Source organism: Bison bison, unplaced genomic scaffold, assembly GCF_000754665.1.
Source record: "Bison bison bison isolate TAMUID 2011002044 unplaced genomic scaffold, Bison_UMD1.0 scf7180017864295, whole genome shotgun sequence".
NCBI classification, from domain to species: Eukaryota; Metazoa; Chordata; class Mammalia; order Artiodactyla; family Bovidae; genus Bison; species Bison bison.
In genome coordinates, this window is record NW_011494867.1 from 985,534 (window position 1) to 1,003,817 (window position 18,284).

An 18,284-nucleotide genomic window follows, 5' to 3' on the forward strand; every position below is an offset into this window, starting at 1 on the left:
TTACCAGAGAAGTTGCCATGAATGGCAAAGCTGATGCCAGTGGCTCGCTGCAAGGTCAAGTTGTACAGGAACATGGCAGCAGTAACAGTGAGCCACCCACAACTCCACAATTCAGACCTTGGTTATACCAAGTCAAAGCAAGCTAAGAGCACATAAAAGCAGAAAAATATCAGCTGTGAAATTGTTAAGATATTTTTGTATGGGAACGTCTAGTGAAGACAGCAGAAGCAGTAGAGTAAGGCTTACTGAGTAACAACACGATAATTAAGAGTGCTTTCTACATGCAGGCACTATGCTACTACACACTTTGCTTCTAGCCTCACAAGAAATACACAAAGTTCATGACATTACACTAATTTACAAGTAAGAAAATTAGGCTAAGAAAATAAATTGCTTGAGGTCACACGTAGTTAAAAACATTAGGGAGCTGTACTCTGTACCATTAACGCAACAATGTTTATTTAACTTTACTGTCATGGAAACAAACTAGGTCTACATTTACTTCTATTTGAATAACTTCTACTTTCACATGGTTCAGAATACAAAAGCACAGCAAAAAGCTCACTCCACCCATTCCCTAGCTATTCAGTTTTCCTTCTTGGAGGAATCAATTTCACCAAGTTATATCATGTCTTTCCAGATATTTTCTGTATGCACAAGAAGAAACATACTAATACTGTATACTACACCTTCATTTTAAACTAAAGATCATTGTACACTCACATTATAGCGCAACTGATTTTGTTTTTAATCATTTTACCTATCTTGGACAGAGCGACAAACAAGACTTTCTCGGTTTTTTTTTTACAGCTATGTATTAATACAAGGATAAGTATTCCATCGAATGGGTATGTAAGAATTCATGTAGCTAAAACCCTACTGATGAACATTCATTCAGGTTCTTCCCAACCTCTTGCTAATATGAATACTGCTTCAAAGAAAAATCTTCATATATAAATCATTCATATGTGCATGACTGTATTTCTAAGATTAATTCCTAGAAGTGCAATTGCTGGACTGAGGGACTTACACATTTGCAATTTTGATACATATTGACAAACTGCCTTTCAAAGAAACTCTGACAATTTACATCCCCAGCAACCTGAGTTCCTAATTTTCTACAACCAGACTTTTGCTAATCTAATAGATAAAAGTACTTCACCTACATCTTTTATAGAGCTCTGTATTTACATTACTAGAAACTTAAATCTATTGTTGAGTTGCTAAGTCGTGTCCCACTCTTTGGGACCCGGTGAACTGCAGCACACCAGGCCTCCCTGTCCTTCACTGTCTTCTGGAGTTTGCTCAAACTCATGTCCTTTGAGTCGGTAATGCCAATTTTTAAATTTAAACCTACTGACCACCAAAAAACTAAAAACTGAACTGTCACTTCAGGAGGAAGCCTCTCCAAAGGAGTACACAATCACAGAAAAGGATTCTTCTCATCAGATAGAACTCAAAACCGCAAACTGATGTACCTCTACCATAAAAGAATCACCAAAAACTACATCTATACACACTTGCTGCTAAAAATAAACTGACCTATTTTTCCTCACTCAGAAACAAAAGCAAGGGATCTAGAGAAATTCAAAGTGATCGCTGTGTAATTAACACATGAGTTTGGAAAAAAAAAAAAAACACCACCACCACATGAGTTTGGTTTTGTTAAATGAGAAAAGAGAATTATGAATAAACATCCTCACAAATAATAACCATTTCTGGGCTGGGCAAGAGCAAGGGCTCTTGTCTCTCTGGGCTACCAAAGAGAGGAAAAGACACTCCAGTCTAGAAACAGGTCCTGAGAAACACACATTTTCCTACTTGAAACCAAGGAACATCTTTATTGTCCTAGAATGGTAGGGAAAAAAGGAAAAGGCCTGAGGTGGAAAACAGAGTTGAAAAATGACCTACAAAAAGAAAAAGAGAAAAAAAACTATAGACACGAAGACATAGATACACACACTCAGAAGGGCTTAGACACTGAGAAAGTTTCAAGGAAAGTTGTGCTCAGCTAAAGGTCTAGGTGGAAAATAGAGAACCTGTTGCAATTGCTGTCAATCAAAACGTAGTAAATGTATTACCATATGTAAAATAGATAGCCAATGGGGAATTTGCTGTGTAGCTCAGGAAACTCAAACAGGGGCTCTGTATCAACCTAAAGGTGTGGGATGGGGAGGGAGGTTTAAAAGGAGGGAACACACGTACACCTATGGCTGATTCATGTTGAGATTTGACAGAAAAACAGCAAAATTCTCGAGCAATTATCCTTCAATAAAAAGTAAGTTAAAAAAAAAAAAGGAAACGTGATTCTCAGATACAACTTCTCTTGCATCTTGCCGTGGTTCGAATAATTTCAAAATTCCAGTTATCAACAACAGAATTCACAATGAAACCCCTATCATGTTGTCAATATGATCCATGTGATAGGATTGACTGACTTAATTTAAAATATGAAATTTTTTCCAAAACAAGTAGAGGAAACCAGGGGCCATTTCCAAAACCTGGAAAAGCTCCCCCCAGGCTCCCTTTCATTCTTCATAGCTCACTGAGGAACTCCGCCTGTTTTCTAGTTGCTTTACAACTGATGCCATCCATGACTATCTTTAGAAATCACATTCCCCAACGATTGTTATCTTGGGTAATGGAGGAACTTCAGCCAAAATAATATACCAGGAGCCACTAACGGCCTAACCTTTGTATATTTTTATTTACCATACTAGATATCCGGGAATGCTGTCTGCAAACACGAGGAGACGAGCCTGTGATTGCTCCCTCCATCCCTTTTCCATGTGCCAAAACATCACTGCATGAGATCACGGAAGGAAACAAGCTGCCCAAGTGCCAAAGCATAAACACGACACAGTGTTGATTGCAAAGGCTGTTCCCATTATTTACACTTTTAATGCCCAAGACCTTTCCATTCCGCCGACCTTTCCATTTCTGTGTCGTATTTACTTTCCCAAGGGGGAGACGTCCCTCCTGCCATTCTCACATCTTCTCCAGTGCCTAAAAGATACGGTCTCTAGAAAGCTCATTTTGAGCCAGGCCTAGTTCCCACACTGCGAACGCAAGCGGGAGGAGATTCCCTAAAGCCGACCCGAGCATTCCCGCCCCCGCCACCTCCTCGTCCTTTGCCCTTACCTCTCGGGCCTAAGCTGCCTCGGAAACCCCTACCAAAGGCTCGGCCCAGCTCCCTACCTAGCAGCTCTCCCTCTCCCCGGATTCAAAGAGGTCAGGAAGCTGCTTCCTTACCTTGTAGCAGGGAGGATGGCGTAGATATCCAACAGATCCTCAGTTTCCTTGAAGGCCTAAGCTACAGACAACGCCGAGCCGCCGGCGTCCGCCATTACCTCCGAAGATAGGGACCTTCCGGTTGGCGCGCGACGGATAAAGGTCCCCACGGGTGCCTGAAGAATGTATATATAATTTTTTTAACTGCTTCTGCCTTGCTTCCACATCGCATTGAAAATTACTTAAATATTCTTTATGGCCGTTATTTTTTCCAGAATATGGAATGAATTGACTTTCTAAAGTAGACAGTAAAAAAAAAAAAAAATCTACAAATTCATTAGGCACTTTCGTGGACAGCCCCAAAGACGTGTTGCGCCAACGAGGAGGGGGCCTCGCGGGGCCGGAAGCGAGAAATGGGGACGAAGATGGCAGACCTCGATTCCCCTCAGAAGCTGTCAGGCGTGCCTCGGCAGCCTGACGGGGTGGGAGGAGGCAGCTGCTCAGAAATCTCCACTGAGCTCATTCGCTCCCTGACCGATCTGCAGGAGCTGGAGGCTGTGTACGAACGGCTCTGCGGCGAGGAGGTGGGGGAGCTGAGCTGTTTTTTCTGGAAGGACGCAGAGGCAGTGGGCCTAGGAGCCGTGGGAAATTCGGGCTGTGGGACGTTCTCTTCTTGCCAAGGAACCAAAAAAGCACCTATGCGAGATGCAGGCGTGTTGAGTGTAGGTGGGGCGACCTGTGGAGAAGGAAATGGCAACCCACTCCAGTATTCTTGCCTGGAGAATCCCAGGGATGGGGGAGCCTGGGCTGCCGTCTGTGGGGTCGCAGAGTCGGACGCGATTGAAGCGACTTAGCAGCAGCAGCAGCAGCGACCTGACATCTCTGTTTACTCGTTCTCACGCCCCCAAGCATGCTTTCCTGTTACCTAGGCGATCTGCCCGCACTCATCCATTGATTTCCCTGGCCCTTAATCGTCAGATTTCTCCGCCAGAGTAAAGTTAGACTTGAGGGGTGTACACCGATTTGCTTGCTTTTCAAAATAGGAAGAAAGGCTCTCTTGCAACGACTTAGCAGTTTAAAAATTTCGAAATGCTTTTACTTCGTTATCTCATTAAGGCGGGAAATCATTGTAAATAAACTCGAAGCGTTTTAAGACTTCCTTCTGTTGGGAATGATTTAAGAGTGTAATTTTAGTGTTTCAGGTTAATTCAGGGCTTTATAGAAATCTAAGATTTTAAGATTCAGACACAACTGTCTAATCTTGGACAAGTCGCTTCATCCCTTGTACTTAGCTCTTGTTTAGTCCCTAAATCTTGTCGGACTCTCTTGCAACCCAGCGGACAGTAGCCTGCCAGGCTCCTCTATCCATGGGATTTCCCAGGCAAGAATACTGGAATGGGTTACTGTTTTCTCCAGATTATCTTCCCTATCCAGTGATCGAACCCCTATCTCCTGCATTGGCAGGAGGATTATTTTTGGCTGTATTAGGTCTTAAGTTGCTGCCTGGGCTTTCTCTAGTTGTGGAGACAGGAGTTTCTCATTCTGATGGCTTCTCTTGTTGCAGAGCACAGCTCTAGGGCTGGAGGGTTTGAGTAGTTGCCGGGCGGTGGGCTCTGTAGTTGAGGCTCCCAGGCCCTAGAGCACAGGCTTAGTGATTGTGGTGCATGGGCTTAGTTGCTCTCTTGCCTGTAGTACCTTCCTGGACGGGGGATCTGACCCCTATCTTCTGCATTTGCAGGCAGATTCTTTACCACTGAGCCACCAGGGAAGCTGTACTTAGCCGTGCCTGATATCAAATTAGGAGTGTGAGCTTTATGCTTTCTAACATTCCTTGCAGCCTTCTTTACTCTTCTGTGTGACTTGATGTGAATACGTTTTTGACTGCCAGCCGGCTTCCTTGCCAGTCAGCAGAAAGATCTAAGTTGTGATCTAATAGTTTAGTAGCTGTTCCCTAAACCAAACTTTTATGAAGGTTGAGCACAGAAGACAGCTTCGGCCTGGAGCAGGGATGGTCATTGGTATCTTTGAGAATTTTCAAATATTAACTTACAACAGCTCCAGCAGTTTTTAATATGTTTTTCAGCAAGATGTGCTTTGTAAAGTTCAGTACTAAGCTTGCATTCATTGAGTTAATCAATACTTTGGGGGGAAAGATTAAGTCAGTCTTACAGACAGAATAATACTGGTTTTGTGTTTGTATTTATGTATGTTATTGTTGGGCTTACCTAACATCTGTAAGGGGTATATAGTACTATCCCTATTTTGCAGTTGAAGAAACCCAAGCATAAGAAGATTACATTAGTTAAAGTAACTCAAAAATTGACTTGGGTGAGAGAGAATTCTTTTTATTGCTTCTGGGTACTGATTATACACTTCTTCCCTTCACTCAGTCGTGTCTGACTCTTTGCGACCCCATGGACAGTAGCCTACCAGGCTCTGCCATCCATGGGATTTTCCAGGCAAGAATACTGGAGTGGGCTGCCATTTCCTTCTCCAGGGGATCTTCCCAACCCAGGGATCGAACCCGGGTCTCCTGCATTGCAGACAGACGCTTTTCCGTCTGAGCCACCAGGGAAGCCCCTGGTGGGGCTTATACACTAGAAGAGACTATTTATAACTGCCAGTTTAGAAGTTTCCTTTCTTTATTTGAGCCTTTATATTTTAGTGCCTCCCTGTGTTAGGCACTATGCTAATGAAATTGAATAAAAGTTTATTTCGTCTCTTTGTTGTGTTCACCTCCTAGCTGGAATGAGATATGCCTAGGCTATCAGTTATTATGTAATAACAGCAACAATGAAGTATTATTTGTTAAAGCCCTAGGGAGCTTAATGACAGGAAAGAAGACATTTGAAATGGGATTTACTCTTCAGCTAAGTAGTAGATTAGATAACTCTTAAGGTTCCCTCTGACCATGCTAATGACAGGATGTTTCTTTGTTTCAGAAAGTGGTGGAGAGAGAGCTGGATGCTCTTTTGGAGCAGCAAAGTACCATTGAAAGTAAAATGGTCACCCTCCACCGGATGGGGTGAGTCTTTAGTTCAGCAAGAGCTATTTTAAATTTCATCGGGGTCCACTGGATAAGTTATTATTTTTCCTAACTTTGTGTTATACAGTGACAGTTGAGTTTAAATTGGAAAAGAGAATTACCTCCAGGTAAAGTGAATACCTACCGGTGTGGTTAGGTTGTTCTCAAAGTGTCCTTGGGCCAGCAAGTATCAACATTGTCTGGAAACTTGTTAGAAATGCAGATTCTGAGGCCTCACCCCAAACCTACTATACCAGAAGCTCTGGGGGTAGGGCTCTAGAATCTCTAGCTTAACCTGCATGTCAAGTGATTCTGATGTATGGCTCAAGTTTGAGAGCCCCTGTTTTGTGTATTCTGTATATTCGCTAGTCATAAAAATTGCTTTGATATCATCATCCTCTTAGAGTGTTGGTTAGTGCATTTTATGCTCACTTAGCAATGGGGAGATTCTGCACTCTAGTTCTTTGGCAGTACTTATTTAGGGCTGTCTTTTGTATTTATTTAAATTATTATACAATATAAGCCTGCTGCTGCTGCTGCTGCTAAGTCACTTCAGTCGTGTCCAACTCTGTGTGACCCCATGGACTGTAGCCTACCAGGATCCTCCATCCATGGGATTTTCCAGGCAAGAGTACTGGAGTGAGGTGCCATTGCCTTCTCCTAAGTTTTCAGTAAAACACGCTGGAGAAAAAGCTATGAATAGAGTGAATGGAGCAAAGAGTTGTGGGGAGATACAAAAGAAGTATGACTTCCCACGTAGCTCAGTGGGTAAAGAATCCGCCTGCAATGCAGGAATCATGGGTTTGATCTCTGGGTCGGGAAGATCCCCTGGAGGAGGGCATGGCAACCCATTCTAGTATTCTTGCCTCGAGAATCCCATGGACAGAGGAGCCTGGCAGGCTTACAGTCCATAGAATCTCAAAGAGTTGGACATGACTGAAGTGACTAAGCAAGCATGCTCAAGCAAAAGAAGTATTAATAGAAGACACAGTCTCCATCTGTAAAAATGTTTTTTCATTTCTTTTACCATCTACTCCTATGGATATGTATACTGACAATGTGTGTCTCCAGTCCAAATCTACAGTTGATTGAAGGAGATGCAAAGCAGCTGGCTGGAATGATCACCTTTACCTGCAACCTAGCTGAGAATGTGTCAAGCAAAGTCCGTCAGCTTGACCTGGCCAAGGTAATCCCATTGAGCTTTTGATATTGGAGTTAGTAGAGGGCAGTAGAGAAGCCACCACATTAGAAATTAGAGCAGGACCATCCAATAGAAACGTAATGCAAGATACCAAAACCAAATAAAGATAACACAGAAAAACACCAGACCAATAGCTGTTATGAATATAGACATGCAGATCCTCAACAACAGTAGCAAATCATATCCAGTAATGTATTAAAAAAGACTATACTATGAGCAAGTGAAATTTATCCCAGTCATACAAGGCTGCTTTAGACTACCAATTAATGTAATACACCAAATCGATAGAATAAAGGACAGAAACCACATGATCATCTCATAGACTCAAGGCATTTGACAAAACTAAACACCTGTTTTGATGAAAACACTCAACAAACTTGGAAGAGAAGGAACTCCCTCGACCTGATAAAGGGCATCTTTATGATATTAAAGATGGGCTAACATCATACTTACTGGTGAAAAACTAGTTGCTTCCCCCAAAAGATCAGGAACAAAACAAGGATGTTAGCTCTTGCTCCTGCTTTTCAACATTGTACTAGAGGTTCTAGCCAGAGACGTTAGGCAAGAAAGTGAAATAAAAGTCATTTAGGTGGGAAAAGAAAAAGTCTAATATGAACCACATATGTAATTTAAAACTTCCCAGTGACTGTTTTTTAAAAAGCAGAACAGGTGAAAATAATTTTCACAATTTAGAAACATTTGTTTAACCCATTATTTTAGAAATTACTATTAAATGGTATTAATGGGACATTTTTACCTTATTTATTTTTGTGCTAAGTTGGAAATCCAGTGTGTATTTTACGCATATGCACCTTAATTTGGATTAGTCACATTTGAAGTGCTCAGTAGTTCACAGGTGGAGAGTCACTATTGTATTGAACAACACAGGATCTGGGTTGTGAGTTTTGGTTTGTTTGTTTGTTTTTTGGCTGTGTGGCTTGTGGGATCTTAGTTCACTAACCAGGGATTGAACCTTATCCTCAGCAGTGAACGTGTGGAGTCCTAAGGATTGGCTGGCCAGGGAATTCCTCATTCTTGCTTATTTGAAACAAAAATACTTTCCATATATTTTGCATACATTATTTTATTTATTTTTAATTGAAGAATAATTGCTTTGGATTGGTTTCTACCAAACCTCAACATGCGTACATTAATTGGATTGCAATGTCATGTTCCCAAAATGTGAAATACACTGTGATTATGTTATAAATTTAACAATATAAGCCAAATATAAATATGGATTATCTCCACTACTGCCTTATTAAAGTAAATGACTGGTCACATAAATAAAATTGTCTGATGCTTGTCAGTAGTATTGACCATCAACCCACAAGTTTTGTGAGTGGTAGTGGTAATGTTTTTTAGTTTACCAGTGAAGGCTGTAAAGGATCTCTGGTTACTTGGCTTCAGCCCCTGAAACTTCCTACCTTCTGGAGAGATGCTTTTGAAAGAATAGGACGTTGTTTCTAAGCAACAAATCTTTTTGCAGAATCGCCTCTATCAAGCCATTCAGAGAGCTGATGATATCTTGGACCTGAAGTTCTGCATGGATGGAGTTCAGACTGCTTTGAGAAATGAAGATTATGAGCAGGCTGCAGCCCACATTCATCGCTACTTGTGCCTGGACAAGTCAGTCATCGAGCTCAGCCGACAGGGCAAAGAAGGTTGGCATCCCAAACTGCTGCTTCCTCGTTTGGTTACAAGCATCTGTAATCTGAACTCGGCAGTCTCAATCAGGAAAAGGAAAATTAGGAAATTTTCTTGTCTGGTACTAGACACAGTATAGGTCCTAGACCATCCCAGGGCAAAGGTTGTTATTCCTACCTTATGGAAAAGAAAACAATCCAGATCCACTGTTCCTCTGACCAGTGGGTTCTTTACACTGGACAGTATTGCCTGTTTATACAATTAAAATTAAATTTTTAGCTTTCTGTTCTGGAGCGTCCATGACCTCCACCCACTCTTGTCTTTCTAGCCTTTTTTCATGCTATTCGCTCATACATCCATTCATTGTACACGTTTGTTGAGCTCCTCTTTAAACCAGGGTATATACTGCTTGCTGCTGCTGCTGCTGCTAAGTTACTTCAGTCGTGTCTGACTCTGTGCGACCCCATAGACGGCAGCCCACCAGGCTCCCCCGTCCCTGGGATTCTCCAGGCAAGAATACTGGAGTGGGTTGCCATTTCCTTCTCCAGTGCATGAAAGTGAAAAGTCAAAGTGAAGTCACTCAGTCGCGTCCAACTCTTAGTGACCTCATGGACTGAAGCCCACCAGGCTCCTCCGTCCATGGGATTTTCCAGGCAAGAGTACTGGAGTGGGGTGCCATTGCCTTCTCCGATACTGCTTGCAATTCTCTGCAAATACTCTTCATCTTTCTGTGTCCAGTGCTTTGCTGTTTTCATTCCCCTTGCCTAGAATGTATGTACCCCATACTCAGAAATCAAAATCTTGCCCATCTTTGAGAAACAAAATACCATCTCTGGGAAGCCTTTTCTGATTACTTCAACCAGAAATGTGACTTGTGGGCACCTTTCTCATGACACTTGTCATACACTGAATTTTGTTATAGTCATTTGTGCACACACCTCATTTCTTGAAGATGGTTGTGACTTGTGGCAGTGGAGGTGTGGCTGACTCACCTCTTCACCGTCTGTATTGCTAGTATAGCGTCTCGCACACACTTAAGTGCTCAATACCTGTTTTTGGAATGCACAGACAAAGTGGCCTAAACCTAACACAGTACCGTTCTCTACATTAGTTCTCATGTTCTCCCATTGTGCAGGCAGCATGATTGATGCCAACCTGAAACTGCTGCAGGAAGCTGAGCAGCGTCTCAAAGCCATTGTCACAGAGAAGTTTGCCGTTGCCACAAAGGAAGGGGATCTGCCCCAGGTGGAGCGCTTCTTCAAGATCTTCCCACTGCTGGGCTTGCATGAGGAGGGATTAAGCAAGTTCTCAGAATATCTTTGCAAGCAGGTATGGCTCCTGATTGCTTGGTAGGATAATGGTACAGTTCTCAGCCTGCAAACCGGGGCACTGGATGGATCCATTTTCTGTGGATACTTTTTACCTCTGGATTTGAATCCCCTTTTCTTCTGCATCCTGGCAGGACTGAATAGGTGCATTCATTCAGCACTTACTGTTAACTTACTGTTACTGTTACTAACTTACTGTTACAAAGTCTACTTTGTACCAGGCATGGCCTGGACATCTACTGATGTATTCCAACAGACCAAGTGAAAGCATAAGAAAAAAAAATTTCTCTGACAAGTTGAATCACCTTTTCCAAGCTGTCAACCAGGGACTGGCTTCTTGTAAGAGCGTTCAGAGATGGTTAGTGGTTTTTAGACTCGTAACCAGGTTTGAGGGCTCCCCTGATGGCTCAGTGGTAAAGAATCTGCCTGCCATGCAGAGTCGCAGGTTTAATTCCTAGGTCAGGAAGATGCCCTGGAAAAGGAAATGGCAACTCATTCCAGTATTCTTGCCTGAAAAATCATGGACAGAGGAACTTGGTGGGCTACAGTCCATGCAGTCACTAAAGAGCTGGACACGACTTAGCGACTAAACAACACCAACCAGGCTTGAGTCTCAAATAAGACTTGGAGGGGAAAAAAGCCCCAGGCTTACAGCTCAAAAATTGAGATGAAGCAGGTTAAAACTGAAAAAGAAACAGGCTTCAGTTTAGTCTCTGCTCACCTTCCCCTGGAGCCTCAGATTGGGGAGAAGCAAACAGTAGGCGTGTGAGCACAGAGTAGTTATTTTTTAAGTGTGTGTCACAGTGCATCCTGTCCCCATCCGCCAGTTCTGTGTAGTGGAATATTATTTTGCCATTCAGGAAAATGTGAGAGTTCCATATGTGCAGACACAGTTTACTCCCTAACGTGGCTAAGTTAAACAACAGCGTGCCATCATTCATGTTGAAATTGGAGACAGCAGCCATAAAGATTGTATGTTACATAAACATGGGGTATGTGGGGGACAGTTAGCAGTGGCCACCTCTCAGGAGGAAACTTAGGAGACCAAGAAACACAGATAAGAGAAAGAATTACTTTTCATCCAACACTCCTTTGTTCCTTCTGAATGTTTAAGTGTGTTTTACCCATTCTAAAAATTAACAAGAAATGAAATGTAACTGCTTTATGGTACTTTTCTATCAATACATTTTTTTATCAGTACTTTGTTATCTGAAACCTGGAAAGGGCTTCTACTGTTAATCCCTTAAAATTCCCTTAGAAGCACCCAGATTCTGTCCCCTACTCAACAGAGCACCATTAATAGTAACTCTTGAGTTATTCTTTGAAACAATTATTGTAACTTGGGACTCTCTCCCCAGTTTAACAGCTGTAGATATTATCAAGGAAGAGGAAAGCATCATTAATCCCTCTGAATGGAAGAAGAGTTAACTACCATGTTAGGTTCTTTGTCTTGCCTGAGGTTTGGACAGCCCACAGCCCCCAGCCCCCAAGGGACGCTCCTCTGTGCCATCTAGGCTTTCTAGCATCAAGGGAAACATGGGGGGAAAGCCACTGGGAGGTCTTTTAGGAAAACTGAAGCTAACCTTTGGTCTAAGAAATATTTGTAGATTTTCTACTTTTTCAGGTGGCCAGTAAAGCTGAGGAGAACCTCCTGTTGGTTTTAGGCACAGACATGAGTGATCGAAGAGCTGCAGTCATCTTTGCAGATACACTGACTCTTCTGTTTGAAGGCAAGCCTCTTTCTCCACTGCAGACACTTGCAGCACCTGCATCCTAGCTTTTCTTTTCTCCTCACCAGCCTGATGCCTTTACTTTAAACCTGTGGTTTGCTATATACTGGTTTATTGGAGAATTAACGTCCCAATTCAGTATCTGATTCTCAAAGATTAGAGTTTCTCAGATGTTTTGTTCTCCCTAGTCCCTGAGAATAAAACTCCAAGAGTGGATTTAACTAAAAAATGACAGGGGAGAGAATGATGCTCATTTCCAAAGATGCTCCTGTAGAAACTGTCAGTATAATTTATCAAACGCCTGCTGTTTACCAAGCACTGTGCCTGGGTAACAGATTTGCTTAGCAATTCCTGACACCAATAAGAACCATTTGTGTTCATTTTGTGAAGTAAAACAGTCAGAAAGGGTTGAGTTGACCCCAAGTCAGTCCTGGATAGCAAAAAGGAGTGTATCTGTGGGAAGAACATTTGGAATCCAGCCCTCTCCCTTTCTCCCTTCCAGGAATTGCCCGAATTGTGGAGACCCATCAGCCAATAGTGGAAACATACTACGGGCCAGGCAGACTTTATACCCTGATAAAACACCTGCAGGTGGAATGTGACAGACAGGTAGAGAAGGTGGTCGACAAGTTCATCAAGCAGAGGGACTACCGACAGCAGGTGAGCAGGGGAAGCTTATCGGGGGCTTGGAAGCAACTTAGCCAGCAACACTGAATAGAATAAATCAGGAGCAGGGAGGCTAAGGGGGTGGGGAGTGCAAAAAAGATACAAGTAGGAGAAAAATGCCAGATGAAGACTGGCCTGCATCTTGCCACTCCCCAGCTTACTTTGGACACGAGGTGTTGTCAAGGTGATGATGGCCTCAGTACAAGGCTGAGAAGGAAATAGAAAGGGCTTCCTAAAAGGAACACAACAGAAACGTCAAACCGCTGTCAATCACAGAATGTGCAGCATTGCCATCTGGTGACTTGAGTGAGGATTTGATTTCCTAAGGTCTTGTTCAATGTTAAATAATTTTATCTCAGATTTCTTATTTATTCCTTAAGGGCTAAAGGTAACATTTGCTTTTTCAGAACTTCAGGTTTCTCCATTTCTTTGAGCAGATAAAATAAGAATCAGTTCAGTTCAGTTCAGTCGCTCAGGTGACTCTTTGCCACCCCATGGACTGCAGCATGCCAGGCTTCCCTGTCCATCACCAACTCCCAGAGTTTACGCAGACTCATGTCCATCAAGTCAGTGATGCCATCCAACCATCTCATCCTCTGTCATCCCCTTTTCCTCCTGCCTTCAATCTTTCCCAGCATCAGGGTCTTTTCCAATGAGTCAGTTCTTCATATCAGAAGGCCAAAAGTATTGGAGTTTCAGCTTCAGCATCAGTCCTTCCAATGAACATTCAGGACTGATTTCCTTTAGAATGGACTGGTTTGATCTCCTTGCAGTCCAAGGGACTCTCAAGAGTCTTCTCCAACACCACAGTTCGAAAGCATCAATTCTTTGGCGCTCAGCTTCCTTTATGGTCCAACTCTCACAACCATACATGACTACTGGAAAAACCATAGCTTTGACTAGACAGACCTTTGTTGACAAAGTAAGGGCTGAAGGTAACATATGTTTTTTCAGAACTTTGTTTCTCCATTCCTTTAAGCAGATAAAATAAGAATAGAACTTAGAAATAGGAATAACCCCATATAGTTTAATTTCTAGAACTCTAGGAGACTAGACATTAGTTCATTGGAATACCACTAGCATCACTTTTAAGTACAATAATAGAGGTGAACATTAGCATATAAATCAAAAGTAAATCTTGGGCACCTCCCATTGAGAGCCTCCTTTTAGCTTGCCTGTTAAACAAACTAAATCTAAACATTCTTATACCAGAAGTCTGGAGGGACCAGCAGGAAGCAGATAGAAGGAGGGAGGGGAAGAGTATTCTCATTTCTGTGGTATATTGCAGTTTCGGCATGTCCAGAGCAACTTGATGAGAAATTCTACATCAGAAAAAATAGAGCCAAGGTAATAATCCTCTTTTCTTCACCCCATGGAAGTTTGAATCGGTAATCAAGTATCATTCAGAGGCTGCTCTCTTACAGTGTGGTTTACATTTTAAAAATACTTTGTTTTTGACTCTTTTTTTAGAATGGAATATAGCATACAAACAAAAGCATATGTATAACATGTTTGTGTTTTGTCAAGAATACTAGTTCATTACCAATGCTGCAGTCTGGGTCTAGAGTTGGTGCTGTTAATCATTACAGTGTACTGAGCATAGAGTACAGGGAGGCATGTAATAAAGGGATATAACCTAGGCTGATGCAGTGCAAGGAAAGGAAATCTGAGGACATGATCTCACATCTGAGACTTTAAGAGTAAATAGAAGGGGATAATGGATAAGTGTATATCTATGGCTGAGTCCCTTCACTGTTCACCCGAAACTATCACAACATTGTTAATTGGCTATACCCTTACACAAAAGAAATAAAAAGTTTTCTTTTATTTTTTTAATGAGTAAGTAGAGGAAGTTCCCTGGTGATCCAGTGGTTAAGACTCTGTTCTCCCAGTGCAGGGGCATGAGTTCAGTCTCTGAGATTCCACATGCTGTGTGGCGCAGCCAAAAAGATAAAAGAGTAAATAGGAAGAAGAGGTGAAATGTGTTCCAGGTAGAGGAGAGGGAAAATGTGCAAAGACTCCGTCTATTGAAAACCCAAAGAAGGCCAGAACAGCTGAAGTGCAGGGAGTTGGAGAGAGTCTGCCATGAGGTGAGTCTAGCCAGGTTGTCAGTCAGGCCATTTGGCGTTTGTATCCCAAGAGCTGTGGAAAACTCATGATTATGATATGACTGGATTTACGTCCTGAAAAGGTCTCTTGGATGTCAGTGTGGAAAATGAGTTAATTTTGTCTAAAATGTGACAGAGGGGATCAACTTCATTCCATATAAGTGGCTATTTGTTATCCCAGTACAGTTTGTTGAAAAGACTATATTCTCTCTTCATTGAATTGTCTTAGTATTCTTGTTGCAAATCAGTTGACCATAAATATCAAGACATCTGGACTCTTATTAACCTTTATGTCTGTTCTTATGTCAGTAAAACCACACTGCCTTGTTTGCTGTTAGCTTTGTGATAAGTTTTAAAATTGGAAAGTGTGAGTCCGCCAACATTTTTTTTCCAAGATTGATTTGGCTTTTTATCTAGATAGGTGATGAGCGTGGGACACAGTTTAAGGATGTATCCTAAAAACTTCCACCACAGCTACATGAGGGGTTAAGCAAGCATGATTTGTTTTACATGAAAGATAGATCATTTTTACTCGAGCCACTAACAAAAATACGGGCTTCCCTTGTGGCTCAATGGTAAAGAATCTGTCTGCCAATGCAGGAGACACAGGTTCAATCCTTAGGTCGGGAAGATCCCCTGGGGAAGGAAACAGCAACCCAGTCCAGTATTCTTGCCTGGAGAATCCCACGGACAGAGGAGCCTGACAGGCTACAGTCCATGGGGTCGCAAAGAGTCGGCCACGACTGAGCATATTACACTAAAAGTAAAAATACATCTCCCAATCTCTTATGTAACTCTGGCAGAATTTTTGGGGGGTGAATAATTCAGGTGTAACATGTAAATGGGACATGTGTTTGACCACCGTGTCTGATCACAACTGGGCCAGCAGAGCCAGAAGGACCACTTGGCAGAGCTGACCCTCCTTGGCCTGGGGGAGGGGGACTTCGGACTCTATTTGCCCTGTAGCTCTTATATCTAAAGGAATCCAGTGTCCTGCTTATGCTTTCTGCTCCACGTGTCTTAGGGAACTGGATCCTATCCTGACTGAGGTCACCCTGATGAATGCCCGCAGTGAGCTGTACCTACGCTTCCTCAGGAAAAGGATCAGCTCAGATTTTGAGGTGGGGGACTCCATGGCCTCAGAAGAAGTCAAACAAGGTAAAAGGTGTTGCCCATGTTCTCTGGGATGGGTCAGGGTATAGTTGGCTCTGTTTTGTACTAGTTACGTTATAGATTCTTTTAATGAGGAAATAATTGGGGCTTGTTAGTCTCTGGGGGAGATCTGTGGACAAATTGACTCTCAGGAGGAAATGTGGACTTAACAGATTTTAGAATTAGACTGGGTCTTTCAGGCCATCTAATCATTGTACAGATGAAAATGGCTAAATGCAAGAATGGTTCAGTGAGTCTCCTGCTCTCTTCCCCACGCCCTGCTTCCTCACCAGCTCAGATTTCAGGACTGGTGTTTTAAGTAGGCAATATGTGCACATTGTAGATAGGTTGATAGAACAAAAAAATATACATAATTTCATGAGGGAACTTTAAAGAGTGATAAGAATATTCTAAAACTGGATTGTGGCTATTGTTATAAAATATAAAGTTACTGAAAAAAAAATTGAATTACACATGTACAATGGTTGACTTTTATGATATATGAATTACACCTCATGTCGTATTGAAGTATAACATTGAGAAAACCTTTCACTCCCTCCCTCAGTCTCCCCGTTCCCTCAGTCACAATTTTTGAAGGAATAAATATGTTGACTAAAAAGGTGTGCCACTGTCCTATTTTACTGACACACTGACTCCAGGTTTTTAAGAAGACTGTTTAATCCCTGCTGGTTGAGTATATGCAGAATTCTCTTAACTGGAGACCTGAAACTCACCCAGCATCTGTGGCAATCTGCATGGCTTGTACCAATAATGCATGGCAAGGGAATTATTTATATGACCTGGTGGTTTGGTTTTTTTATTTGTTTTGGGCATTGCTACAAGATTTGTGGGATCATGTTTCCCCGTCAGAGATCAAACCCATGCCTCCTGCAGTGGGAGCACAGAATCCTGACCACTGGACCACCAGAAAGTCCCTGAATTGGTGTTTAAAGGAGGATTTGAGCTCATCTGGAGTTTGGTACTTATTGCTGTTAATAATGACCATGTATGTTCAGAGTTGCGCTGTTTAATACAGTAGCCACAAGCCACAGGTAACTATTTAAATTTTAATTTAAATAAGGGCTTCCCTGGTGGCTCAGGATGATAAAGACTCTGCCTGCAATGCAAGAGATGCAGGTTCAATCTCTCGGTCAGGAAGATCTCCTGGAGAAGGAAAGGGCTAACGACTCCAGTATTCTTGCCTGGAGAATTCCATGGAAGGAAGAGCCTAGCAGGCTACATACAGTCCATAGAGTCACAAAGAGTTAGACAGGACTGAACAACTAATACTTTAACTTTTCACAAAATTAAATAAAATTAAAAATTCAGTTCCTCAATCATATTAAGCACATTCCAAGTACTTAATAGTGGCTACTTCATTAGGCAGCAGATACAGAACATTTCTATCATCACAGAAAATTTTGCTGGACAGCACTTTTTATAGAATGAAAAATCTAAAAACTTCAATCTCCAATTACTGTGATTTCCAGTTATCTCTAATAATGCCAAAATGTTTGGAAATAACACAGTTGTCTAAAAATAGTAATTTAAAAAAATATGGACTATCTACATAAGATATCACACAGCGGTTAAAGATCAGTAAGCTACAGAGAAGAAAAACTAAACTACACAGAAACAATGAAATATTTATGATGTAATTTTTAAGCAGGATACAGAATTGTATCGGTACTGTGATTGTAACCATGTAAATTATGTACAGATTTGGAACAGAGACTAGAAAGGGACCTAAAAAAAAAAAAAAGGTCTATTTCCTTTGGGGAAGAAGAGTGAGTATTCCTTTCTTGGCTGTCTCCTAGAGCACCAGAAGTGCCTGGACAAACTCCTCAATAACTGCCTACTGAGCTGCACCATGCAGGAGCTCATTGGTCTATATATCACCATGGAGGAGTACTTCATGAGGGAGACTGTCAACAAGGTAGGACAGAGGAAACCCCCCTTGGAGACGGGGCATCCTGTCCAGGAAACCAGGCTGACAGCCATGGCCGAGGCGTGTCGTATTTCTCGGTCCTGCTTTGAGAATACCCTGGCATGCCGACTAAGTGTACTGCTTTGAATGGTCAGAGGGCATCTTTGGGGTGATCGGGCTCTTCATGGACCCAGCTGGGACTTCTTCCCCAAAGGTCATAGAAGAGCACCTCAGCTCCTCGGGAGCCTCTCTGTCCCCCACCTCCATAG

At 42.2% G+C, this 18,284-nt stretch overlaps 2 protein-coding genes across 2 annotated transcripts in view; one reads left to right on the top strand and one right to left on the bottom strand.

The window, feature by feature from the left end:
* Positions 1 to 3,367, bottom strand: part of SF3B3 (splicing factor 3b, subunit 3, 130kDa) — a 38,971-nt gene extending 35,604 nt beyond the window's left edge. The window contains exons 1-2 of the mRNA XM_010850720.1: positions 3,253 to 3,367; positions 5 to 142 (exon numbers count right to left, since the gene is read on the bottom strand). Of these exons, the coding sequence (XP_010849022.1) occupies positions 5 to 74 (70 nt within the window). The 5' untranslated portion in view covers positions 75 to 142; positions 3,253 to 3,367. The remainder of the gene's footprint in view (positions 1 to 4; positions 143 to 3,252) is intronic.
* A 231-nt stretch (positions 3,368 to 3,598) lies between these two features.
* COG4 (component of oligomeric golgi complex 4) overlaps positions 3,599 to 18,284 on the top strand; it is a 24,993-nt gene continuing 10,307 nt past the window's right edge. The window contains exons 1-10 of the mRNA XM_010850721.1: positions 3,599 to 3,815; positions 6,174 to 6,256; positions 7,328 to 7,442; positions 8,947 to 9,121; positions 10,240 to 10,433; positions 12,057 to 12,162; positions 12,665 to 12,822; positions 14,117 to 14,175; positions 15,961 to 16,094; positions 17,906 to 18,024. Of these exons, the coding sequence (XP_010849023.1) occupies positions 3,645 to 3,815; positions 6,174 to 6,256; positions 7,328 to 7,442; positions 8,947 to 9,121; positions 10,240 to 10,433; positions 12,057 to 12,162; positions 12,665 to 12,822; positions 14,117 to 14,175; positions 15,961 to 16,094; positions 17,906 to 18,024 (1,314 nt within the window). The 5' untranslated portion in view covers positions 3,599 to 3,644. The remainder of the gene's footprint in view (positions 3,816 to 6,173; positions 6,257 to 7,327; positions 7,443 to 8,946; positions 9,122 to 10,239; positions 10,434 to 12,056; positions 12,163 to 12,664; positions 12,823 to 14,116; positions 14,176 to 15,960; positions 16,095 to 17,905; positions 18,025 to 18,284) is intronic.